The sequence below is a fragment of the Meriones unguiculatus genome, chromosome 6 (genome assembly GCF_030254825.1).
Source record: "Meriones unguiculatus strain TT.TT164.6M chromosome 6, Bangor_MerUng_6.1, whole genome shotgun sequence".
Classification (NCBI taxonomy): Eukaryota; Metazoa; Chordata; class Mammalia; order Rodentia; family Muridae; genus Meriones; species Meriones unguiculatus.
The window spans coordinates 54,255,949-54,282,228 of record NC_083354.1 but is presented as its reverse complement, the minus strand read 5'-3'; the positions used below and the strand labels follow the sequence as shown (position 1 = coordinate 54,282,228).

Below are 26,280 nucleotides of genomic sequence, written 5' to 3'. Positions count from 1 at the left end.
GTGCACTTCTGGAGGTCAGACGATGACTTTGTGGAACTGATTCTCCTTTTGGCCTTTATGTGAGTTTGAGTTTGAACTCAGATCTTCAGGTTTGCTCAGCAAGCAGTTTTCCTACTGAGCCATCGTGATGACCCCTGGGCCATGTTTTCAAAATGAAGCCCTAGGCTCTGAGACAGATTATTGAAATTTTGATGAAAATTGAGTTGTGGTCATACATTTCTGTAATTCTGCCACTCTTGAGATAGGGGAAGGAAAGGAGGGTCAGAAGATGAATCCTCAGTTAGATAGCTTGAGGCCAGCGTGGGGTATATCAGGCCCAGTATCTAAAATGAAAAACAGATATTTCTTATGATACTGACATTTTCATCTATGATACCGGGTAGCCCTGTAGATATTCTATTAATTGAAGTAAACCACCTGAAGTCAGATTATGGACAGACTTGCCATAGCGGTTGCTGATACTCATTATGACTGTAATGAATATTGACAGATTGCAGAGAGTGTGCCATCCGCTGTGCTGCATGCTTTGCGTTCCTTATCTCACTGGGGTCTTATAACGACCGGAATTGCTGAGTACTGGCAGCACATTCTGGTGTGCAAATCTGTAATTTGAATGGCTTAACCTGCACACACAGCAGTGGGCTTTGTAAGCCAGTGTAGACCCATAGAAATGGACTTAAGGCTGCTGTCGTATATAGGGCATTCATGGTACTTACGTGGTAGTTCTGAAAAACATTATGGAAGTGATTATGAACATTAGAAATTAAGGACAGCAATGAGGATATAATTTTATACTATTATTTTTATAGTGCTAGAGATCAAATCAGGGCATAGCACATGCTAGGCAAGTGTTCTGTTGCTAAGCCAAGTCCCTGGCCCTGGGGCAGGAATTGGGATTTATCTGTTGGCAGCTGCCTTATTACTTGCCTTCAAAATATTTAGAAAATTTTTGGATTTTGATTTAACTCATAACTAACATTCCATTAATATTTAATCTAAAATTCTTAGTTTTTCAATTTCAAGCAATATAGCAACATTTTCTTTTTAATAACATATTCCTATGGATGATATAATTAATTCATTTCCTAAGACTATATAATACTTGACACAGACATCTTGTGGAAGGTATAAAATAGTATTATTAAATAATTCTATAATACTTCAGATTTGAGTATTAATTTTTTTTATTCAGGTTGGTTTGACATCCACAAATGCAGAACTGAGGGGCTTTACAGATCAGAATTTCAGTCCAACAAAAGGTAAGGATTATTGAATAAAAAAGTTCCTGGCTTTAATTTTGTTACAGTTCTTCTATAAAAATACAGTTATATGAATTCCTTTCTGTACAGTAGTTGCACATACCAAATGAGTCATATGGATGTCAATTATCTCTATGAGTTTGAAGTCCTTGTGTACAGTTTTTCTCCATCTCCTTCCATATAAAAGTCTCAAAGCCTCTTAACCGATGATCTTAGTCCAAGTAACACTGTTAAATCTACTTTTTTGGTGTATGGTAGCACATAGTTCTAATGCTTAGGGAGCTGAGTCAGGGGGTTTGCTGTGAGTTTGGAACCAGTGTGGACTTTCTGTTGACTTTCAGGCTAGCCTGGACTATAGGGTGGGTCTTTGCCTCAAAAGCAAAACAAAGCTAGGTGGGAGTGAAGGGGCTCAGTGGGCCCCCTCTTCTCATTGTATGTAGGTATTGGCTGATACAGGAAGCAAGGATGTTTTCTTCAGTGGTGTAACGACTGGTAAGGTGCCTATGCTCCTGAAAGACCTTAGTGCAAGCTATTGGATCATCAAAACCCAAACAAAATGAAATAAAAACATGAAAGTAGAAAGAAGGCTAGCTGGGAAGGGAAGATTAGTGGCAGGTAGGAGGGGGATAAATGAGGGTAACACGGAGACAGATGTGATTGAAATACATTATATATTTGTACAGACTGTCATAATGAAGTCCATTATTATGTATAGTTAACATGCTAATAAAACATTTAAAAATTAAAAACTTTTTTCCAGTTTTCTACTTTCAAGTTCTTTAACTTGTAAGAAAATGCAGTAGAAAAATGTTATATATATGTGTGTGTATATAGTTTGTTTGTTTGTTTGTTTGTTTGTTTGTTTGAGACAGGGTTTCTCTGTGTAGCCTTGGCTGTCCTGGACTTGCTTTGTAGACCAGGCTGGCCTCAAACTCACAGAGATCTGCCTGCCTCTCCTTCCCGATTGCTGGATCAAAGGCATGCGCCGCCACTGCCCGGCGAGGAGACACACTCTTAGAGCAGACTCCTGGCACTCTGACTCGTGTAATGTTTTTGTCCCCTTTTCCGTGATGTCCTGAGCCTTGTAGGAATTGTGCTGAACGTGTATCTACTGAGGCTGGGCACCCTACAGTTAGTCGTTTTCTGCTCTTTGACCAGTTGTGGTTTTCTGTAACGGACTCTGTGTGCTGCAAAGAGACGCTTCTTTGATGAGAAGTGAGAGCTATTCTTATCTGTGGGTATAGGAACTTAGTTAGGAATTATGCTCACTTAGTAAAGTGGTGGTTGGAGTTCTAAAGTCCACGATCTCATTAGTCCAAGGTAGTGCTCAGGCTTGAAGACAAGCACTTTAACCTGCTGAGCCTTTTGACCAGCCACAACTCAAATCTTCATTTCATTTTTTGGTGTGTGTATGTTTTTTTTTCCCCTTTGAGTTGGATCTTGCTATATAGTCCGGTCTAGTTTGAAATTTACTACATCACTGTAATAGCTAGGATTCTCTAAGTTTATCTATCACAGTAATTCTGGAACTGGAGAAGTAACCACAGGATGAGTTCAGGGATCTACTGTGAGTCATACTTCAGCTGGAATTTCATTAATCACCTGACCTCCATAAACCCCTACTTTAACTAGAGGGCCATAATGCTTCTTGGGATCTCCTGGAATCAGCATCAATTCAGAACCAGTATCCAATAGACCATGGAAAGCCTGACTGTTTTCCGTCCCATCAGTGTACAGTCACTCTTCTAAAAGGCCATAGGTCCCTCCGAGAGAAGGACTGGAGAAAGGCTAACAGTAAAACTTTTAGGTATTTTATCAAAGTCCTTCCTCAGGAGAACCTGGTCATTCTTCATTCAGAGGGTTCTGGATCTGCAAATTGACTCAAGTCTGGAAATTAGGTTCATGGGCCAAGATTCCCTTTTGCCGTGATCTAGTGTAACCTTTCATTTATGTGTCTGAAAATTTTCCATTTACACAGATCAAACAAAAATTCAGTATACTTCTTAATCTATTTCATGCCTGGAAACACCATGACTGATTAGCCAGTCCTAGAGGGCCACACGAGTCATGCCACTATAAAATTCACTGTGCCTGTGCTCACCACAATGGTTAGGCCATATGGACACTGCTTTGTCTGCCCTGCCTACTACAATAACTACCATCACCTTGCCTTTGGTGATTCAGCGCTGCCACCTGGTCCCTGCTAGCTTTAATTTTAAGTGGGCCCCAGCTCAATTAAACCCACTATGTTTAATTCATCCAACCAAGCAAAAGTGTCTCCAACCCAAAAGGTTAGGAAAAGGGAACAAAGCTCTTCAAGTGTGTTGGTGACTCTCTCAACTTTTGCATCTTAGAGGGTTAGTGAAGAGCATGTCTTCTGGGCCTTCCCATTGTGGAGGATTAGGTTTTTGTTTGTTTGGTTTTAGTTTTTAGAGACAGGGTTTCTCTGTGTAGCCTTATCTATCCTGGACTTGCTTTGTAGACTAGGGGTGGGCCTCAAATTTAAAGAGATCCACCTGCTTCTGCCTCCCTGAGTGCTAGGATTACAGGCGTTTGCCACTGAGCCAGTCGAGGATTAGGTTTTATGCGTGGAACCCATTCTAGCATCGCAATTTCTGGAGCCTTAAAAATCCCTTCGAAGATACCCTGACCACCTGGAATTATCTGCGCATGCCCTGGATCACCCTATAAGAGAACTGGAGCCCTCCCCTCCCTCTCTCTCTTCTTCCTCTTCTGCTCTCTGACTCTGCCTTTCTCTCTCCCTCTCTCTGTAACCCCCTTTTCCCCTAATAAACCTCCCACGTGGAAAAAAAAATCCCTTCGAAGGTGCACGCCTTTAATCCCAGCACTAAAGAGACAGAGGCAGGTGGATGTCTGTGAGTTCAAAGCCAGCCGGGTCTACAAAGTGAATCCAGAGCAGCCAAAAGGACTCTGTTACACAGAGAAACCATGTTTCAAAAAACAAACAAAAAAATCAACCAACAAACAAAAAAAAAAATCCCTTCATCAATTTATGGATATCAGGCATCTTCAATTCCTTTTCAGTAGGCCACCTTTTGACAAACCATTCATCCAAATTTTTGATATCTTTTTTTAGTTGTCCAAGTTTCTGTACTTAGAATTTCTACTCAGAGGGCCCATAAAAATAAAGTTGGCCTGGTCCTTTATCCTAAACCCTTAAAATCCATTCCCACACACATTCTCCAGACTTCTGCTTGAATGAATCTAGTAGTTGTTCAGGTCGCAAGGCTAGATATCTCAGCTGGTCCTCCCAAAAAAGTAGGCTCTAATGCCAGTAAAGGAATGGACTTGCTAGTGATGGCCAGAGCAAGCAGGTAAGGAGCTGAGGTTTCCTTCTTACATCTCCTTCACACATCTCCAGCAGAAGGTATGGCCTTCTGAAAGACTCAGAAGTGAGTCTTTCCAGCTCAGAAGATCTGGACTAAAGGTATGGCCTTCTACCAAAAATATCCAGATTAGAACTTAGTCATCTAATAACCATCACAGTCACCTGTACTGGCTTTGAACTGATGCTTTTTCTGCTTATGCTTTCTAAGTGATGACGTTACAGGTTGCGTTTAGCTTCATTTCATTTAGGAAATATTTTAATTTTATTTGGGCCACTTGGAGTCTGCCTCATTATGTATGGTTTGGGAGTCAGTCAAAGATGGGCATTTTATGCACAGAAGTTGAAGAATTTCTTATTGCGTCTCTCCCATTTTCTATCCCCATTTTTTACCAGACATGTCTATAGTCAGGGACAACATATTTTATATGGAAACTTAGAACCTTGCAAAGTATATAGATGGCTGTTTTTATTTTAGCTAAAAGCAGTAAAACATGGTGAATTTACCTGCTTGATCAATTGTGACCCTGTTGATCTCTATAACTTTCAAACAAACAAACAAACACTTGCTGAAGAATTTCTAGGTTCCATGATGTTGAGGCATTCAGCCTCATGTGTGAGGGATCTCTGCAGACACCATGGCCACAGAGTAATGATCCAAGGAAATCTTGTTCAGCACGACTCAGTAGCTGGTGTTGGTTCAAATTTCTAGTCTGACATTGGGCAATTTATATTAGTCATATTTAATTACAGTTCAGTTTGAAAAAAGGTTTCCTGGTAGACACAGTCTCATGTGCACAATAAAGTTTAAGACATAGTTACATTGAGGTTTCTTTTGAAAGTACACGTTACCTCTTTCATAAGATGGTTCTGTTGCTAGACTACATGTGTTCTCTTAAGGGCACGGGGAAAGGGTCTGGTGTGGTCTCAGTCATACAGGTAGCTTGGAGGTCACCTAGGCTATTAACTACCTCTGTTTCTGTTTGTAAGAGTCTGGGGAGGGCTAGAGAGATGGCTCAGCAGCAGATAAGAGCACTGTGTGCTCCTCAGGAGGTCCTGAGCTCAATTCCCAGGAACCACATGGTGGCTCACAGCCATCCATACTGGAATCTGATGCCCTCTTCTGGCATGCAGGTTCACATGCCGATAGAGCACTCATATACATAAAATAAATAAAACCTTTAAAAAGTCTGGGGAAACCAGATGTGGCCTCAATCATGAGACAGTTTAGAGGTCACCAGGCTGTTAACCACATCCATTGCCAGCCTTCTGGGCGGAGAACATGTTCGGTACATCTCTTCCATTGAAGAGACAATCCTGTGTTTAACATTCCTGGTTTCCCTAGTGCTTATTTTTGAGCAAAAGGGCTTTGTGCCCTCAAGGACACTAAGTACCTACCGGTTTCTCAGCTTCTCAGTATGAGTTAGCTGTTGTTACTATTTTAAACCTTCTTAATATATTCTTGTGTGGGTATATAAACATATATATACATATATACATACGTATGTACATACATTCATACGTACACATATATCCATTCTGTGATTCTGTTCCTCTAGAGAACCCTGTTTAAAACAACCATGTTTTTGTCATCAGTAAATATTGACTTACCATGTGATTCTGTAGGTTTTTTTTCTAATTGTCACAATGTTTCTCATACTTGAAAATACTAGGAACATATGTAATATAATTATCACCATATAAAATGACTACAGAAAAATATTTGAAAAAATAGTTTTTTTACTTTTGTGTATAGGAATTTTATCTTTTAAATTTTATTTTTATGTATTTAAAGTTTATTTATTTAGTGTATGTTCCTGGATGTGTTTGTGCCTTAGCATATTTGTAGAGGTCAGAAGAGAGTCAGTTCTCTTCTTCTACCAGTGGGTCCTGGGTTGAACTCAGGATGTCAGGTTTGGCAGCATGTTGCCTGGCCAAGCCATCTTGTTGATACCCCATCTTGTTGATATCCCCCTTTTAACTGCTTCTATTCCTTTTTATGTTTTTTTTTTTCTTTTTAATGGTCATTCTTTGAAGTCCTGGCTGGCCTGGCCCTTGCCCTGTAAACCCGAATGGCCCTAGGCTTGCAGCGATCTTCCTGCCATTGCCTACTCTTTGCTGGGATTTTAGGTTTGAGCCACCGTCTTTTGCTTCTTTTATTTTGTTTTTTTGAGAAAAGAGTTTCACTGGGTGGTGGAGGTGCGTACCTTTAATCCTAGCACCTGTGAGTCAGAGGTAGGCTGATCTTAGTTACTTAGTTCAAGGCCAGCCTGGTCTACAGAGCGAGTTCCAGGACACAGAAACCGTGTCTCAAGAAAACAAAAAAGAAAGAAGGAAAGAAACAGGTAGAGTCTCTCTGTGTAACCCAGACTGGCTTGAACTGTGCTCTTCTTGATTTAACCTCTAGAGCATGGGGTTAGAGGTATGAGCAAACTATACATGGCTTTTGTTTTTTTAAAATAGCGTTTGGCCTAGTTAACAGCATATCTATATCTATATCTATATCTATTCTTAATTTTAGACTAGTTTTAGGTTTACAGGTTATTAAAATGGTATGAGGGGCTGGCAGGATGGCTCAAGAGTATATGCCTCCAAGCTGCCTGGCCTGAGTTTAATGCTCAGAACCCATGTAAAGGTGGAAGGAGAAATTACTGCACAGTTGCGCTTTTATTCTTTCACCTCCGCACACTCACTGTAGTATGCATATGCCCTCAGCCACACATCATACACACACAAAAAATGCTTTAAAAAAATAGTATAGGAGTCATTCAGATGGCTCAGAGGTTAAGAGCACTTGCTGCTCTTGCACAGTATCCAGATGCAGCTCCCAGCACCACATGGCATCTTATAACCATCCGTAACTCCAGTTCCACAGAATCCAGTGTCTTCTGCTGACTTGTATGGGGACCATGCGCCATTCACATGGAGACAAAACATGCATATCTAAATTTTTTTTATTAAAACATTCTTTACATAAAGTAAAAAAATATTATCTTAGCTAGGATTACCATTGCTATGATGAAACACCATGACCAAAGCAACTTGGGTAGGAAAGAATTTATTTGGCTTACATATCCATTTCACTGTCCACCATTGATGGAAGTCAGGGCAGGAACCTAAAGGCAGTCGCTTATGCAGGGACCATGGAGGGGAGCCGCTTACCGGCTTGCTCAGCCTACTATGTTATAGAATCCAGGACTACCAGCCCAGGATGACATGATTGATTAACAGTGGTGTTGGCCCTTCCATATCCATGACTAATTAAGAAAAACCCTCGAAGCTTGCCAGCCGCCTGATCTTATGGAGGCATTTTCTGAATTGATGTTCTCTTCTCTCAGACAAATTTAGCATGTGTCAAGTTGACATAAAACTATCCAGCAGTTTGCCATTTGTCACCTTGCCACACAAACGACATCACCATTAAACCACAACCTTTCTTCCTCATCCATCTCCAAGATCTCACATTAAAACCATGAGTAACTTCAAAAGCCCTGGTCTATACAGTCTCAGTTCAATAAAAATTCAGAAACATTAAATGTAACCAGAGTTTCTTTGAGATCACCAGCAGATGGGATAAGGACACAAAGAGCTTTTATGTTTATTATAAGCTTATGGCACTATAGCTGGGCAGATTCCTCAGCCATTTTAACCCAGCTATACTCTGTCCTGCCATATGTCTTGTTACCTGTCCATCTTAGTCTCTAGTCCTGCTCCTGCTTCTCCTCTGTGTCTAGCTGGCGACTACCAAGCCTCAGATTCCTTCCTAGAGTCTCTCTCTGCCTGAAGTCCTGTCTCCCTCTCTTGCCTCAGCTATTGGCCGTTTAGTTCTTTATTTAACCAGTCAGAAGGTGAGGAAAGTGTATGTTTACAAAATATGATGCAGCCAGAGAATAACAACACCAAAGTCCTGTAGTCAGATCTCTGCTGGTACAGAAGTCAGCGTTTGAATAATACAAGGTCAGTCTTTACACAGTGCACAGAATCATCACTCCAACATACTAAAAGTTCAGTCCCAACACCCTAGAGGCCCAGAAGTGGGCGCCACTATGATGAACACATATGTGGTGGTGAGATGGGAGAGAAAGAGAAGCAGGGTGGTTTGTGCATGCTGAAGAGAGGTGGAACTGGCAGTGTGAGGGTGGTGAGGAACAGCATGATGTGAGGAGCCTGCTCCACCCCTTGAGACCATATGGATGTGGGTTTGTGGCCCTGCAGCAGCAGGGTCTGTGTTGCTGTCTGGGGCCCATGTTACCACTAACATTCAGTAGACGCCCTGGTCTGGGCTGCCGCCTGGGTCCATGTTAATGCCTTGAGTACTGTGAAGAGATGGGCAACACAGGAGGACTCCTTGACTGGGCAACAAGGGAGAGCTGGCCCCGGAGGGCATGAAAGAGGGGCAAGTCAGGAGAGCTGGCCTGGTGGGCGAGGGCATGGAAGAAATGGCAGGCTGAACAACTCGGCTACCACCCAGGTCTAGATCCAGGGCTTTGAGTTGGCCTATTCTAACTACCCCATCTGTGATTGCTGGATTGTGCATGAAGGGTCCTGTCCTGCAGAACCAAAGATGCAGGATCTCCGTGACACAGAATAACAACAACAGGACATCCTTGAGAGGAGTCCTTGTATTGATAGTGTAGCAGACCAGATCAATGACTCATGGTGATAAACATTTGCAAGTAAAACTGTTTGGGCAGAAGGGTGTACTGTGATACCCTGCAGCTTCAACAGGGAGAATTTGTCTTCTTTTGTTGGGGAGGTTGCGATAGTTGAGGGTGGGTATCAAGGGACTGGGAGATGAGTGGGATTGGGGTGCATGATGTGACATTCACAAAGAATCAATAATTTTTTTTTTTTAAATTCAGTCATGTTTTTGTTCTAAGAAAGAATCTGTCTCATCATTTTATGGTTATACAGTCTCCTTGTTGCTGTGACAGTTTTAAATTCTGAGATACTTGGTCAGAAATCTTGCAGAATATCCCTCCATTAGGATTTTTCTAATTTCCTCATAGTATTTGTGTTTTAAAAAAAAAAAACCCACAGGGATCAAGTATCAGTTAATTACAACATGTCAAAGGTACATACTGTCACTGTGATTTATCACAGTGTGAACTTTGATTACCTGGTTGAAATAGTATTTGTCAGGTTTTTTCATTGTGAGGTTAGTCTTCACTGTCTCTCTTCTATATCATAGCCTTTGGAAATAAGGTACATGGAATCCACAGTTGAGGATCAGTACCATGTCTCTTGCTCATTCAGACATTTTCTTGTATTAGTATAAACTCATGAATAGTTATAGTTTTGATTAGTATTGATTATAATCTCATTTAACTTTTATTTTGCTGTATAGGTGGCTGCAGATTTGACTGTTGCGGAACACTTTTTCTTGGTTGCTTTGACATATCCTAATCATGATGCTTTGTGTTTGTTGTTTTCAGCACCTCTTTTTTTGTTTTGTTATTTTAAGACAAGGTCTCTCCATGTAGTCCAGGCAGCCTTGGAACTTGGCTATGTAGATCAGGCTGGCCTTACAGAGATCATCCTGCCTCTGCCTTCCACGTGCTGGGATAAGCATATGCTGCCACACCTAACTACATCCTTACTCTTTGATACTTGTAAGATACTTACTTCCCTTGTCTGTTCCCTGCTCCGTCCTCAGATGATACCCTTCCAGGTCTGATTTCTTCCACTGGAATGGTAGGATGTTAATGGAAACCAAGATCTCAGTCCTAAGTAAGCTAGCTGTTGTTAATAAGTGGCGTCTTTGTGAATTATTATTGTCCTTGTTTGTTGAGGTGCCATACTTTATTAGCAGGCTGCTTTTCTTGCTCTTGACTTCATTCAAGATTTTGTTTTTGTTTTTGAGACATGGTTTCTCTATGTAGCCTTGGCTGTTCTGGACTCACTTTTGTAGACCAAGTTGACCTCGGACTCACAGAGATCTGCCTGCCTCTGTCTCTCCAAGTGCTGGGATTACAGGCATGTGCCACTGTGCCCAGCTTCAGTGCTTTTTAAAAAATATGAGTGTTTGCCTACATGTATGTTGTTCCCGATGTGAGTGCCTGGTGCTAGAAGATACCAGAAGAGGGCATCAGATCTCCTAGAACTGGAGTTGCAAATACCATGTGGGTGCTGGGCATGGAGCCTCGAGTCTTCTGCAGAAGCAACAAATGGTCTTCACCTCTGAATAACCTTTTCCCTCTTGCCTCAAGTTTTATTTTACTTTTATTTCATTTGGGTGTTATAACTATATACTTTTTTTTCAGACACAATTCTGAGAAGGTCATTCTGCATTTTTTCTATAAACTTTAATAATTCTGTATTGCCCTCAAGATAAAGTTCAAACTGTAGTTTAAAAGACTCTGTAACTGAACATGGTTGCTCACTCCTTTAATCCCAGCACTTGGGAGGCAGAAGTAAGTGAATCTCCCTCAGTTCCAGGCCAGCCTGGTCTACATAGTATGTCCCAGCACAGCCAGGACTACAGAAGGAGACCATGTCTCAAAGAGCAAGACAAAAACATACATATTCTTGCTGATATCAGTTCCAGTTTAATTCTCTGGTCTTAGTTTAGACACATCTCCTCTTTCACAGTGAACTACTTTTTGTCCTCCAGGCCTCTTTTCATCTAGTCTTTATTCTCTTTGAATGCTATGCCTTTTTGGTACCATTCTTTTTTGTGTTGTGTCTGCATGTTTGTGTTAGTTACTTCCTCCATTGCTGTGATTAAAAAAAAAAATTCTGGCAAAATAAACTTAACGAAGAAAAGGTTGTATTGATTTACCCTCCATGAAAGGAAGTTATAGCGCCAGGAGCTTGAAGCATCTAGTCACATTGCATCCATAGTCAGGGATAGAGAGATGGATGCTCAGCCTGCTTTTTCCTTTTTTTTTTCCCCCAGTACAAGACCTCAGCATGAAATGGTACCTTCCTTCCTTCACCTAATTTAGGTAATCTCTCATGCCTGGAGGCTTGTCTTGTAGGTGGTTCTAGATCCTACCAAGTTGGCAAATACTGATTACCCATCACAGTGTGTGCATGAGTGCACACGGACACATATGATGGAAGGAATTGTGTGCACATTAGTGTGTGTGTGTACACATAGAGGCCAAAAATCAACCTTACGTGTCTTTTCTCAAGTGCAGCCCATCTCTTTTTGAAGTGGTCTCATACTCAACCGGTGTAGGCTAGTATGGTAGGGCAGTGGACCTCAGGGATTATAAACACATGATGATGATCCTTTTCTTTTTTAGTGGGTTCTGAAGATGGAATTCAGGTCCTTTTGCTTATGAGGCAAACACTTTACTAACTGAGCCGTCTCCCTCCGCCTCTTAACATTACTTTTCTTGCTACGCCTGCCACATACACACACTCTCTACAGGACTTTTGCAGACCTGCCTGCCGTATAAATAAGGCTCAGAGACAGTTTAAAGCGTCCATCCAGCCTTTCACTGGGGCAGTTTCCCAGCTACTTCTAACTTAACCTGACTTCCTGGCCTGTTTCCCAGCGACATAGGTAGTTCTTTATCACCCTCTCTATACTCTGGTCCGAGTTTGGACCCTTTCAAGTCCTCCTCAATTCTTCCTTGTCAGCTTTTCTCTCCCTCTGTCCCTCTGCCTGTCTAGAAGTTCTGCTCTTTTACTTCCTGCCCCAGATACTGGCCGGCAGCTCTTTATTATAACCAGTCAGCACCTGACACATCTCTTAGATTGCTCTAGGCATAGAGGTCTGTCTTAGCTTCAAGTATCTGAGCAGGTGTGGAAAAATCTTTACAAATACAAAGCCAGTCATGGGCCATAGAAATGGCAGTGCCAAATCCTGCCAGCACTTAGCTCTCGGCCAGTACAGAATTAACAATTGAAAATACAGCCACATAGCTGGGCATGGTGGCACATGCCTGTAATCCCAGCACTCTGGGTGGCAGAGGCAGTTGGAGCTCTGTGAGTTCAAGGCCAGCCTGGTCTACAAAGCAAGTCTAGAACAGCCCAGGCTACACAGAGAAATCCTGCCTAAAAAAAAAAAAAAAAAAAAAAGACAATGAAAATAAAATTCAGAGACATACCTTCACAGAATTTGAAAGAAAGTCATCCCAATATACACTCTCTCTCTCTCTCTCTCTCTCTCTCACACACACACACACACACACACAGACTTTACCTGTTTCTGTTATTTTTCACAACTAAACTTTAGTCTTGTTAGAGCTTCTGTGCTGGCTAGTTTATGTCAGCTTGACACAGGTTAGAGACATATCTGAGAAGAAGGAATCTTGATTGAGAAAACACCTCCATAATAATGACCTGTAGGCAAGTCTGTAGGGCATTTTCTTAACTAGTGATCCATGTGGAGGGCAGGTGGTCCTGGAGTCTACAAGAAAACAGCCTGAGCAAGCCAGTAAGCAGCACTTCTCCATGTTCTCTGCATCTGCTCCTGCCTCCAGGTTCCTGCTTCGAGTCCCTGCCTGACTTCCTTCAATGATGTGTTGTTACGTGGAATTGTAAACTGAAATAAATAAACTTTGCTCCTGAGTTGCTTTTGGTCACGGTGCTTTATCATAGTAATTGTAACCCTTACTGAGACAGAAATTTGTACCAGATTATATGGTATTGCTGTGACAGACCTGACCATTGGGTTTTGGGGAGGGTTGTGGTAGCATTTGAACTCTAGACTGTAAAAGCCACTGAGTGCTCAGAACTCACTAGGCTGTTTTGTGGGAGCTTGAAAGATAAGAATGCTTAGAACAGTGCAGATGATAGAAGCCTCGTTTGTGACATTTCAGAGGGAAGATTTCTGGGGCCATTGGACTTTCATTTTATTTATTTATTTTTTTAAGACAGGGTTTCTCTGTGTAGCCTTGGCTGTCCTGGACTTACTTTGAGGATGTCCTCAAACTTACAGAGATCTGCCTGCCTGTGCTTCTGTGAGTACTAGGATTAAAGGCATGAGCCACCTTGCCCCAATTATTTGACATTTTAAATTAAGAATCCATAGTTTTGGTCAACTGGGGCTGAAGAAATCAACTGTGATTAACCAGTGAAACCTTGGCTTTTGATCCTGAAGTTACCTGTAGCTGAGAAATTAGTTATGATTAAGAAGAGATCAGCATTATTGAGGATCATCAATCTGGGAATATTTTCTAAGATTCAGCACCCAGAGCCTGTGGTCTAGATGGGGCCAAGACTGCATCTCACGCTGGCATCCATACTGGTAGTGTAAGAGCCATTTGGGAAGTACTGGTTTTGAAGGCATGGGGGAATCATGGTGCCTTGTGGCAGGGTGTCCCTGCAGAGAGCCTAGGAGAGGCTCAGCCCAGTTGCAGATACTTCAACAGTTTGGAGAAGCCAGTGGCACCATAGTGCCACCATCAAGGACAGCAGCACTCATAGAGTGGAGCCGCTTGAGCCGAGAAGATAAGCTTTGTGTGCTGTGAATGGCAAGAGGCAGAAAAGTGAATTTGCCAAGCCCCTTGGGGTCCAGAGGATCATGAGTGGATCCGAGATGGCAAGCAGTGAACTCTTTATGAACTTTGGTTTTGCTTTGATTTGATTATAACTCTGCACTGGTCCTTCTGTCTTGAAATAAGAAAATAATGATACTTTTGATTTTTCAGGAGCCCACAGTTGAGAGACTTTAAAACTTTTGAAGATACTTTTGGAATTTTAGAGAGGCTTTGAATATTTTATAAAAAAAACTGGGATATTTTAGAGAGCCTTTGGATATTTTGAAGAGGCTTTGAACTTTGAGAGAGACTTAGATCTTTTAAAGTGTTTGAGATTTTAGAGGCTAGAACTTTTAAAGTTTGGAATTTGTTTTATATGTTAATGCTGACATTAACATGACATTTTGGGGACAACAGGAAAGGAAAGGTTATTGTTTTAACAGTAATGTGTTTGTGTATCAAGTTCGCAAGGGGTCATTTGTGCTGGCTTGTTTTAGGTCAGCTTGACACAGATTAGAGACATACCTGACTTTATGACTTTTTTTTTTTTTTCCCCAATGTGCATTAGTGTTTTGCCTGCATATGTGTCTGTGTGAGGATGTTGTAGTTCCTGGAGCTGGAGTCACAGACAGTTGTGGGCTTCCATGTGGGTGCTGGGAATTGAATCCAGGTCCTCTGGAAGAGCAGCCAGTTTTCTTAACCACTAAGCCACCTTCTTTCTAGTCCCTGAAAGAGAGAACCTTAGCTGAGAAAATACCTCTATAATAATTACCTGTAGGCAAGTCTGTAGGGCATTTTCTTAATTAGTGATCCATGTGGAGGGCAGGTGGTCCTGGAGTCTACAAGAAAACAGCCTGAGCAAGCCAGTAAGCAGCACTTCTCCATGTTCTCTGCATCTGCTCCTGCCTCCAGGTTCCTGCTTCAAGTTCCTGCCTGACTTCCTTCAATGATGTGTTGTTATGTGGAACTGTAAACTGAAATAAATAAACTTTGCTCCTGAGTTGCTTTTGGTCATGGTGCTTTAGCACAGCAATAGTAACCTTACCTACCGTAGCTTCTAATACTACACACCGTGATGCTGTGTGTGTGTGTGTGTGTGTGTGTGTGTGTACACATGTGCACCTGTCCACATTTTTGAGATGAGTTTTTGCTCTATAGCTCAGGCTGACTTTTCAACTCATGGGCCTCCTGCCTCTATCCCAAGTTCCCTCCACCATACCAGGCTGCAGTAATTTCATAGAATCACTGGTCTTCATCACTTGATTGGAAGTTCAAGAAGTTAGAGACTTTTATTCATCATGGCATTCATCATTGTCCTAGAGGAGAGGTATTTATTTCAAAAGTCTCTTCCAGAATCTTTCTCAGAGAAGGAACATTGAAAGAATTTGTTATCTGCTTGTAGATACTTTGGCCACTGGTCAGACTCATATTTGCTTTTAAAATCTAGCTGACAGGAGTTTCTCAGGCCACCCTTGTTTCTGTGTGTTATGTATGCTATCTTTGGGCCCTGTGCACGCTTTGCTGCTGTCTATCACATGACTGTCACTCTCAGAATGGTTCTCTTTTAGTTTGAGAGCTCCTTGAGGGCAGGGTCCATCTCAAACTTTCACTTTCAGCCCTCATTGTCTACAGCTAGTAAATGCAGAGCTGTAAAAGCCTGTTTGCTATAGCCTACTCAGAGCTCTTATCAAATTATTTAACTTTTGAGACGTGAGGTGTCTTAAGTACTCGCTTATGAAACAAAATGTTAATGCACGTAGTGAAGAGCATTATCTGAGCTTTTTGTTTTATGACAAGTATTTCAAGAGTTAGAAGCTTAAAAGTTGTAGAGTTAGCTAAAACGAGCAAGCCTGGCGCTAACTAGTGGATGGCATATACAGCCCACCTACACTGGGGGAGAATTCACAATCTTTGGTGAGCTGGACAGGGTGGTGTGAGACCTCACATGTCTCACTAATGACTGAAAGCGGATTCCTTCCTTCTGGAATTGAGATCCTTTTGTACCGCAGTTGACTTTTTGACTGCAGTTAGCAGCAAGCATGGAAAGTGATTTTATAGCCTGCCATCTCGTGAAAGCCATTATTTGTTCTAGTAGCTTTTCTGTAGATTTAAAAAAAAGTTGTTTTTACCTATATTACCATACCATCTGTGAATAAAGACAATTTTGCTTCTGCATTTCCATTTTTTCTTTTCTAATTTCATTGGTTAGGTGTATAAGAAAAGATTGCATAATAAGAAATTCTTCTTCCCTACATCAGGAGGAAATCATAGACTTTTTTTTCCCACAGATGCCTCATTATCAAGGAAGTTTCATGTGTGTGTGTGTTTGTATGTACATGCTTATGTGTATGTGAAGTGTGTGTGTGCATGGGGAAGTCAGGCTTCTCAATTGCTCTTCACCTTAGGTTTTCAGGTAGAATCTCTCATTGAGCCTGAAGTTCATTGATTTGGCTAGGCTGGCAGTGATTATGTAAAAGGATGTGTTTAGCTCATTAATATAAGTGAATATGATTGTTTTTCGTATTTAAAAACAAATTTGAATTCCTCTGATAAGTCCATTTAGTTAGCTGGGTGGTGACTCAGGCCTGTGATCCTAGCACGTGGGAGGCTAAGACAGGAGAATTTGCTGTAAATTCAGTGTCAGTTTGGGCTGCAGACTGAGACCCTCTATCAGGATAACAAAACAATACCCCGTCAGTTATAAAAGAAATTTGTAAGTCTGCATTTGGGATATTGTTGAGTGAAACCTTTGTTGTTGTTGTGTTTTTAATCCTTATAATCTTAAAGAGATGATTTCAGGGGACTCATTGAGTGCTACCTAAAGTGTTTTTTAGTAGTTCTCTATAGAGAACATAACAATGAATTTCCAGGTAAAATATGATGATTCCAGGTTAAAATGTGACTACTTGTTGAGAATAAGATGAAGGTGAGAGGAATTTGAAAAGCTTAAATAGGAAGTCATTGTTAGACAAAGATTACTTCACTGTGTAGATCTTCTGTTTGTATGCTTTTGTGAGACCAAATAGACCTGGATATCCTGAGACTCATTATGTAGACCAAGCTGTCCTCAGACTCCTAGAATTTGGACTGACTCTGCCTTCCAAGTACTTTGGGATTAAAGTCTTATATTCCCATGTCCAGCAATGTTCAAAGTCTTAACAAATTTGGTGGGTTATATAGAGTTCCATGGTCAGTTCAACAAGTGCTAATCTATGTCCATGTTTTGTTTGCTTTTTGAGAATGGTCTCACATGCCCTAGACTGGCCTTGAATTTTCTGTGTAGCCGTCACTGTCCTTGAGTCCTTGACCTTCCTGCTTCCACTTCCCCAACTCTGGGATTATAAACATGTTCTATACCCAGCACCATATTCTTTTCTTCCATTTACGTAACAAACCCAAGCTCGGAGATATTTAGTACGAGAGTTTCTGTTTTATTTTGCACTGCTCTGAGGAATATGGAAATGGCATATGGTTGCTGTTTCTATAAAAGTTCCTTGGCAGACTTCTGAAGATGAGGTCGTGTTAGGGTGAGTTTGGCCTTTCTTACTGGGCGAGGCTTGAGGTTGTATTTTAGTGAACATAGTGAAAGGATCTTGCTTAGTCCATGAGTCTGCATTTGGTTTCGGGATATTTTAAAATATGTCAATGATCTGAACATAAACTCTTGCAAACTATTCTGCAAGTAGTTTATTTATGGACCTATTCACTTGAGACTTTTTCTTGAAGGATGTGAGCTACCAAATAATTTTCGCTTGCTTGTATATGCTGTTTCTCTTCAAGATAAAGTGTATCGAAATAACAATGCTAAGTTTGTTCTGTTAAATAACTTTTAGAAATGAAAATCTAGATCCAGATGGAGTAGCAGGTGCTAGGAATTTTTATACTAAAGGCTAAGGCAGGAGGGTCAGGTGTCCAAAGGTACCTGCGTTACACAGTTAGACCTCCATCCAAAGCAAACACATGAAGCAAAATATAAAAGAAAGAAAGTAAGATCCAGTAGTTTTCAGTTTAAACCAAAAGCTAAAGGGAAAAGGCCAAAGTGAAGAGCCTGGGCACCATCCTTGTCTTCTCTGTTAACTGCGTTCATGGCGTATAGTGGGGGTGGGGAGCATTACGTAACGTTCTAGTTTTCATCTGCGTGGCCTAGAGGCATAAGTAGTGAAGTCTTTGTTTATTTTTAGACTTCATTTATTTATCCTATGTGTAGGTGTTTTGCCTGCATGTATGTATGTGTATCATGTGTTTGAATGGTACCCACAGAAGTTTAGTGTCCTGGAATTGGAATTACAGATGGCCGTGAGCCACCATGTAGATGTGGGAATTGAACCTGACTCCTCTGCCAGAGCAGTAAGTGCTCTTAACTGCTGAGCCCTTTCTGTAGCTCCTTAAATAATTTTGATAATGTAACTTGTTATGCCTGATCCACAATAAAATGACTGGCTGCCTGCTCCTCCCCAGGAATTTATAGAGATATACTTGCCTCCTGAGTGCTGGTATTAAAGGCTGTGCCTATCTTTTGTCTTTACCTTTTTCTTTTCTTTCAAGACAGGGCCTCCTATAGCCTAGTCGGGACTCAAACTTACTTTGTAGGGAGGATGGCCTTAAACTCCTGATCCAGTGCTGGTATTACGGACAGGTGCTAAAAATTGCTGGGCTTCAGAATTTTTTGTGCTACCAGCTTTCAATTTGACTGTGTACCCAATTTGTTTATCCACTCACAAGTTGTTGAACAGTGGTCTTGTTTCCAAAAGTTGTGGCTATTATGAATAAAACTGCTGTGAGCATTCAAATAAAAGTTTATGTGTTGACACACGTTTCCATTTTCCTAAGGTAAATACCTAGAAGTGGAATTGCTGGGTCATATGGTAAGTAGGTGTGTAACCTTTTAAGAAATTACAAAATGTGTTTTCCAAATATCTATATAAATTGGTCTTCCAACTAGCAATGTTTTTTAATGTCCTTTCCAGTACTTTGAATGGTCAGAGGGCTTGATTTTGTGTGCTTTCTTCATTCTCTTAAAGTGAATTTGTATGTTGTCTCAAAGTTTACTGAACTGTTTATTTACTTTTTATTTGTGTGTTTGGTTGGTTTGATTTGGTTTGAGCAGTGCTAGAGAGACGGTTTAGCAGTTCAGAGCAAGGGCTTCTCTTGCAAAGGAAATGGGCTAAATTCTAGCACCTATGTGGCAGCTTACAGCCGTCTGTAGGGGATCTAATGCCTCAGTCTCCACAGGCACTAGGAACACACATGGTGCACAGACACACCCAGGTAAAAATACTCCCACACATAAACAAATCTAAGAGTAGTTATTTGATGGGTGTGCATACAGGGTGTACACACCACAGGTGTGTAGAAAATGGAGGAACTTTCAGGAGTTAGTTTTCTCCTTCCACCACGTAGGTTCCAGATAGTGAACCCAGGCCATCTAGCTTGCAACAAGTAGCTTTAGGTGCTGAGCCATATTACTGACCCTGTCTCAGGATCTCAGTTTGAACCTCTCTAATGGCTAATGATGTTGCTGAATTTTTCATTCTCATGTTTTGTTTTGCCATCAGTGTATCCTTTGGTTTCATTAGGTAACCATGTAAATAATTTTTGAGTCTCTCCCTACTCCATCCCTTTCTCTCTGAAACAGAATGTCATAGATAGATCCTAGGCTGGTCTGAACTTACTTTGAAGCTGAGAATGGCCTTGAATTTTAATTCTTCTGCATCCACTTCTAGAGTGACGAGAATACAGCGGGTAACAGCATGTACAGTTTATGGAGATCAAAAGCAGAGCTTTGTGCGCGTTAGTAAAGCATTCCTACTGACTGAGCTCCGTCCCCCACCTTCTTGCTTCATTTTTTTATTGGGTTGTTTGTCTTACTGTTTAATTCTGGATATGAGTCCTTTATCATATGTGTATAACTAGCATCTTCTACCTTGAAAGCTTTATTTTTTAGCTGCATTCTTGAAGAGCAGTTGTTTTTATATGTTAATACCAAGTAAAATATGTTTAGTTATACCAACTAAAATATGGTATCAAGTTAGGCGTGTATCACATGCATGTAATTAAAGGCAGGAAGACCTAGAATTTAGGATCAGCCTGGGCTACATAGGGAATTCTAGGACAGTCTGGGATATATAGCTAGATTGTGTCTCGAAACAAAAGAAAATATGGGCTTATTTTATTAAAGCGTTTCCCTACATTTTTATTTAGAAGTTTTATGATTATAACTCTTATTAAATTTAAGCCTAGTAACTTTTTAATCTTATATATGGAATGAGATGAGGGATAAAGTTGCTATTTTTGTATGTGAATATCTAATGATTTCAGTATCATGTACTGAAAGCACTGCACTTTATCATAGTTATTTTGTCATGTCAGATAATCAATTGAGGACTGAGTTCAGATTTTTTTGTTCTGTTCTATGTCTGTCTTCCACCACTGCTATATAGACCCAATATAGCTCATTGGTTCTCATTTAAGAGCAGCTGTGTTCCCCAGGGGATGCATGGCACTGTCTAGAGACATTTTTTTTTTCCATAAATGGAGGTAGAAAAGTTTCCTGGTGGTTGGAGAAAGAGGCTGGGGGTGCTGCTGACCATCCTGCAATGCACAAGAGTGTCTCCTCAAAGAATTAGCCATCCAAAATGTTAATAGTACCTCGCTTGAAAATTTGCTAAACTTACGCTTAAAATCAGGAAGTTTTACATCCTTCTATTCTAGTCTTTTTCAAAATTGACTTAGTTATTCTAGCTCTTTTGTGTTTTATTTATTTATTTATTTTGTTTTGTTTTAGTTTTTGAGATAGGGTGCCATGTAGCCCAGGCTTGCCTTCATGTGCCTGAGAACGACCTGGACTCCTGTTCCTTCTGCCTCCACCTCCCAAATGGAATTCTGGGATCACCGCTGTACTCCATCACACCTGGTCAGTGTGCTGTTGGGAATTAAATCTGCAGCTTCATGCACAGTAGACAAGCACTTTATCAGGGGAGCTACATCCCCAGCCTGTCCCCTGACATTTTAGAAAGACTTTGAAGCACATTGGAGGAGCAGGCATGGTGTGGCACACCTGTCATTGTGATAGGTGGGTACCGGATGCAGGAAGGTCTGGAATTCAAGGTCATGTATATAATGAGCTTAGGGCTAGCTTGGACTTTGTATGACACTGCTAAGGGCAGTGGGCCTGGGGTGGTGGAAAGGGAAAAGGAGGAAAGAATAAGCTGACCCAGTGTGGTGACTTTGACCTGTAATTCTAGAGCTTGGAAGGATAAGGCATCACTTCAAGAAGATCACTTCAAGGCCAGACTGGCTACAGAGTCCCCGTCTTAAAAAAACAGACATCAGGGCGGGGCAGCAGAGGCAGGTGGATCTCTGTGAGTTCAAGGCAAGCCTGGTCTATATATAGAGTTTCAGAACAGCCAGGGTTACACAGAGACCCTGTCTCACATAGAAAGGTCAGGTCCCAAGAGAAATTGTCATGAACCAAACGAAAGAGTTCAAGAATAGCAGGGACAAGGTGTTGTACTTGAAAATTTAAGGAAGTGGGGCTCTTCCTGTTCAGCTACTTGCAGCTGCTCCCTGTGTTGCAGTCTTCTCTGTAGCATTTTCCTCCCCTTTTCTAATTGTGTTGGTGACCACGGTTCTCTATAGGAACAGTCTGTTTCCATATGTAAAGAGACTACTACTAGGAAGTAGCAGGGAATCGGTAGGATCAGTGTGTGTGTGTGTGTGTGTGTGTGTGTGTGTGTGTATCCAGATCTGTCTTAGTTCATTTCAAGTGGCTCTAACAAGATACTTAAATACTCATCAGTTTTGGAGGTTACAAGGGAAAAATCAAATGGACCATTTGTTAAGTTCTTTCAAGCTGCAGTAATAGTATAGCACACTGTAACGTCATGACAGGAAAGAGGACAGTGAGAGAGAAAATGTGAACACGGCAAGATTTTCAAGGAAGGGAGTGGGAGAGGTCAAGTGTCATCTTTTTATGCTACTCTGCTCACACAGGGATTGAGACCTGAGTGTGCTTTGGGGCCAGGGTTGATATATTCATGAGATTCGAGCCTGTAAATCGTCTCCGAAAGTTTCCATCCCTTAAATATGCTACCTCACAGGGCCACGCTGGGAACCATCCTTCAGCACATGAGCATTTGGGGAACATAATCATATCAAAACTATAGCAAAGTCCTATATAACTTAAACTCAAAAACAAAAACGTTGTACTGTAGTGTTACAACAAATGGATTTTGTTTGTTCTTGAAAGGTTCATCTTTTAGGAGCCTTTGAGATGCCTCAGGTAAAAATGCTTACTTCAAGGGCCTGATGACAGTTCAGTACCTGAACTCTGTAGAAGGAAAGAATTGTGCTCTGAAGGTTGTCCTCTGGACCCCAAAATCTATGCCACGGCACATCGTGAAAACATGTTCTCTCTCTCACATACACACATGCACACACACAAATTTAAAACAAAAGTCTTTGCATGAGTTCATTAAGAAAAGGTATGGAGAGATAGCTTAGCTGTTCTTCCTGTTTTCAAACCGGGGTTGACTAACGACTGTAACTCTAGTGCCAGGGGATCTGATACCTTCTGTTTCCCATGGGTACTGCATACACATCTGCACAGATGCATACAGGCAAATGTCCATGCACATAACATAAAATAAATCTGAACAAAAACAGTTCATGTGTTGAAATTTTAGTCCTAAGTATGGCAGTGGAGACTTTTAAGGGAGGTGCCTCCCTCAGAAGGCAATATGCTTTCCTGAAATACGTGCTTATGAGCGTGAACCTTGACTGTCTCTGGCTTCATGGCTTATTATGTGACTCTTTCCTCTGACACATGGTTCTGCCATTGCCAGGGATAGTGGGGTGTAGGCTGTTGACAGCTCAGCCTAAAGAGTTCTGAGACCTCCATTTAGGTGAAGTAGGCATTCTTGACTTTACCTCACAGAATTTCTGAGTGAGTTGCTATGAAGTAGAGTTGAAGTCCAAGAAGAGATTTTTAAACTACATATAATATGTATATGTGTATATACACACATAAATGCACTTGCACAGAGGTAAAAGAAAAGGTGCTTAGGTCCTGGGTGGTGATGGTGCACACCTTTAAGTGCAGCGCTCAGGGAGTCAGAGGCAGGTGAATCTCTCTGAGTTCAAGGCCAGCCTGTTCTACAGAGTGATTCCCACTACAGCCAGGGCTACACAGAGAAACCCTGTCTTGAATAACAAAACAACAGCAACAACAACAAAAAGGGAAAGGTACTCGGGAAGCGTAAGACACATCAAGTGTGAGTGGGCTTCTCAGGGGAGAGTTTTCCCTCAGTCTATACAGTAGTCACACAGGCCATTTTTGTGGCTTTGAAAGTTTTGAAATGTCAGAGTGTTGCTGAGGAACTGAAATGAATCAATGAAGTGGTTCCTGGGGTGCAATGGATAGGATTACAGTTGATAAAGTAAAACCATAGGTGAGAGTATTATGCAGGAAGTTAAGATGATATAGTGGAGCAGGCATACCCTGCATACAGGGGAGGATTGCTGTGGATCTGGCTTAACACAAATGGTAAAACATGAGAGATTTTCATTTGTTTTGTTTCATTTTTATTCCAAGTGTATCCCAGGCTCCCCTGAAACTCACTGAGTAGTTGACGATGACCTTGAACTTTTTCTCTTGCTTCTCTCTTGAGTACTGGATTACATGCATGCACCACCACACCGTGTTTAGCATTATGAGGGTTTTGTTGGTTTTTGTGATTCATTTGTGTGTTTCTTGAGCGTGAACTTTGAAGATAACAGTTAAATGGTTAGACATCCTTGTGGGTATAATTGTAAGTTTATAATTTTGTTTGTGAGTTTCCCAGAAATTTCTGATTTTTGATTAGGAAAAGGGTAAGATCATATTATGTGCTTAGGCCTTAAGTATGGTTTATAACTATTTTAACCCTCTTATTTGAAAATATTCATATATATAAAAGAAATGTTGTCTTTATTTGGGCCATCTTCACAGCAAATGTTGATTGTGCTGGAACTCGTTAATAATTTTAACTGAGTGTGTGTGAGTGTGTGTGTGTGTGTGTGTGTGTGTGTGTGTGTACTTGCCCATAGGTATACATGTAGAGTCCAGAGGATAACATAAGGTATCTTCCTGTTGGAGTATGTTTTTTAAGCTTTTTACTGGGTTTTTATATCTACCACCCTTCATACCAATCCCTTCTAACCCCCAACATGAAGAAAAAAGGTTAGAGGGGAAAGAGGATATAAACTTCTTTAGACTACTTCCTGCTGATTAGGGTTGTTGGGTTCCTAGGGGCAAGTCCAATCTTCATCAGAATATCCAGCAATCCAGCAAACCAGCCATCCAGTAATCTAGCAATAGCAAATGCAGCAGCAGGAACCAGCAGCATCTGGGACCAGCAGCAGTGGGGGCAGTGGCAGGGGAAGCAGCAGCTGCCTTAGGCCTTCTTGGGGCTCTCCCGTTTATACCCTCTCAAGAGTTCCGAGAATTGAACTCTCTGCAGCTGGTACAAATCACCCCCCTGCCAGAGCATGAGACATGTTATAGTTAGCTGCTTTGGACAATCTGAAGTGGCCCATGTCCTGTACCTGGGATTAACAATAACATCATTAACAATAACATAATTGGGTTTTTGAAGAAACCAAAATGCTTACTACATCTTCTTCTGTTGCTTTCCAGTTTGTTTTTTAAGACAGTTTCTCACTGTACCTAGAGCTTGCTGCTTTGGCTAGACTGGTTGGCCAGAGAACTCTTGGGATCCTCACATACCTACCATGTACGTACTGAGGTTACAGAGGCTTGCTGCCGCCGCCGCGTGTCTTTTTTTACGTGGGATCCAAACTCAAGTCCTCATGCTACACAGCAAGCGCTTCCCTCACTGAGCTGTCTTCCTAGCCCATGTGTCGGAATCCTTCACTGTTGGCTACTGAGAAGTATTGGCCTTACTCTGGACTGAAGCGCTCCTTTCCCTTATATCCCTTTAGCCTTCCTTGTCTTTCTGTCCTCCCTCACCACTTCGCTTCTCTGGGACGTCCCCACCAAGGCCTGAAATGCCAAGTTCTTGGTACCTTCAGAACTTTAGGGTCAAATAAACCTCTTTAAGCCCTTTATAAATTTTTAAAATTTAAAATTTTTCAAAATTTATATTTTTGGATTTTTGAGACAGAGTTTCTCTGTTGCTCTGGCTGTCATGGAATACATTGTGTAGACCAGTCTGGCCCTGAACTTACAGAGATTTGCCTGTCTTTGCTTCACAAATGCTGGGGTCAGTAATTTTTGTTGTTATTGTTTCTTTAACTTTTAAAGATACATATTTTTATTTTAGAGAAAGAAGAGTGTTTGTATGTGTGTCTGAATGTATGTATATGTATATGAACATACTTTCACAACATGTATGGGAGGTCAATAGACAACTATGTCAGTTCTCTTTTATACAATGTGTGTTCCAGGTCATCATGTTGCCCAGGCTGGCCCTCTGACCCTCAGGCTTTTGCTTTTTTTTTTTTTTTTTTGCCTGGACATTCTGAGTAACTGGAACTACCTACAGGTTCATGCTACTGTGCTTTCCTAAGACTACTGTTAACCTGCACTAATTATTAGCTTGAACAATACTGGTTAGGCTCTTGTTTTGACTAGAAATAGATTATATTCAGTTTCAAGGGACCCAAGATTGCCAGTCATGAACACATATAAAAAGATGGCAGGATTGATAGTTTATCTCAGAACTATAGCAGATCAGGATCCTGAAACCTAAATAGGAATTTACTTCAGAGTTTTACAAACTGAATTGGAGAACAAAATTCTATACTCTGGATACAGATTTACATTGAAAATCCGGTGGCCAAATGGACATACACAAATGTTTTCTTATATCTCACACCTTGTTTTATGTGTATGTGCACATATATGTGCCTGTATGTACGTATTTTACACTTAGAAGCTGAAGCAGGATTGTGGATTTAAGGCCACTCAGCCTGGCCTGCATAGGTTCAAGGCCATCCTAAGCTGGGTAGGAAGATACTCTAATGAAAAGAGAATTGTTAGGAATCAGAAAACAGAGCCAAATCTTAATGCTATCTCAGAGTAAACTGCTGACAGATCATTTATCTTCTATATTTAAATGACTTGTTTCACACAGCTTAGCTGCTGATTTTAGTGTCCCCTATTCATTATTGTAACAAATATCTGAGGTAAATCAACTTAAAGAGCAGAAAAGTTTGCTCATGGTTTTGGAGGTTTTCGTTT

At 41.1% G+C, this 26,280-nt stretch overlaps 1 protein-coding gene across 15 annotated transcripts in view; it reads left to right on the top strand.

The window, feature by feature from the left end:
• Tfdp2 (transcription factor Dp-2) overlaps positions 1-26,280 on the top strand; it is a 125,249-nt gene that overhangs the window by 29,673 nt on the left and 69,296 nt on the right. For 5 of the 15 annotated variants that reach the window (XM_060385474.1, XM_060385479.1, XM_060385476.1 and 2 more), the window contains one exon: positions 1,193-1,259. The exons of 3 other annotated variants lie outside the window; for them this stretch is intronic. In XM_060385474.1, coding sequence (XP_060241457.1) covers positions 1,193-1,259 — 67 coding nt within the window. Of the gene's footprint in view, positions 1-1,192; positions 1,260-18,869; positions 18,913-26,280 lie in introns of all 15 variants that reach the window. 7 more of the 15 variants (XM_060385482.1, XM_060385480.1, XM_060385488.1 and 4 more) reach the window with 2 other exon arrangements.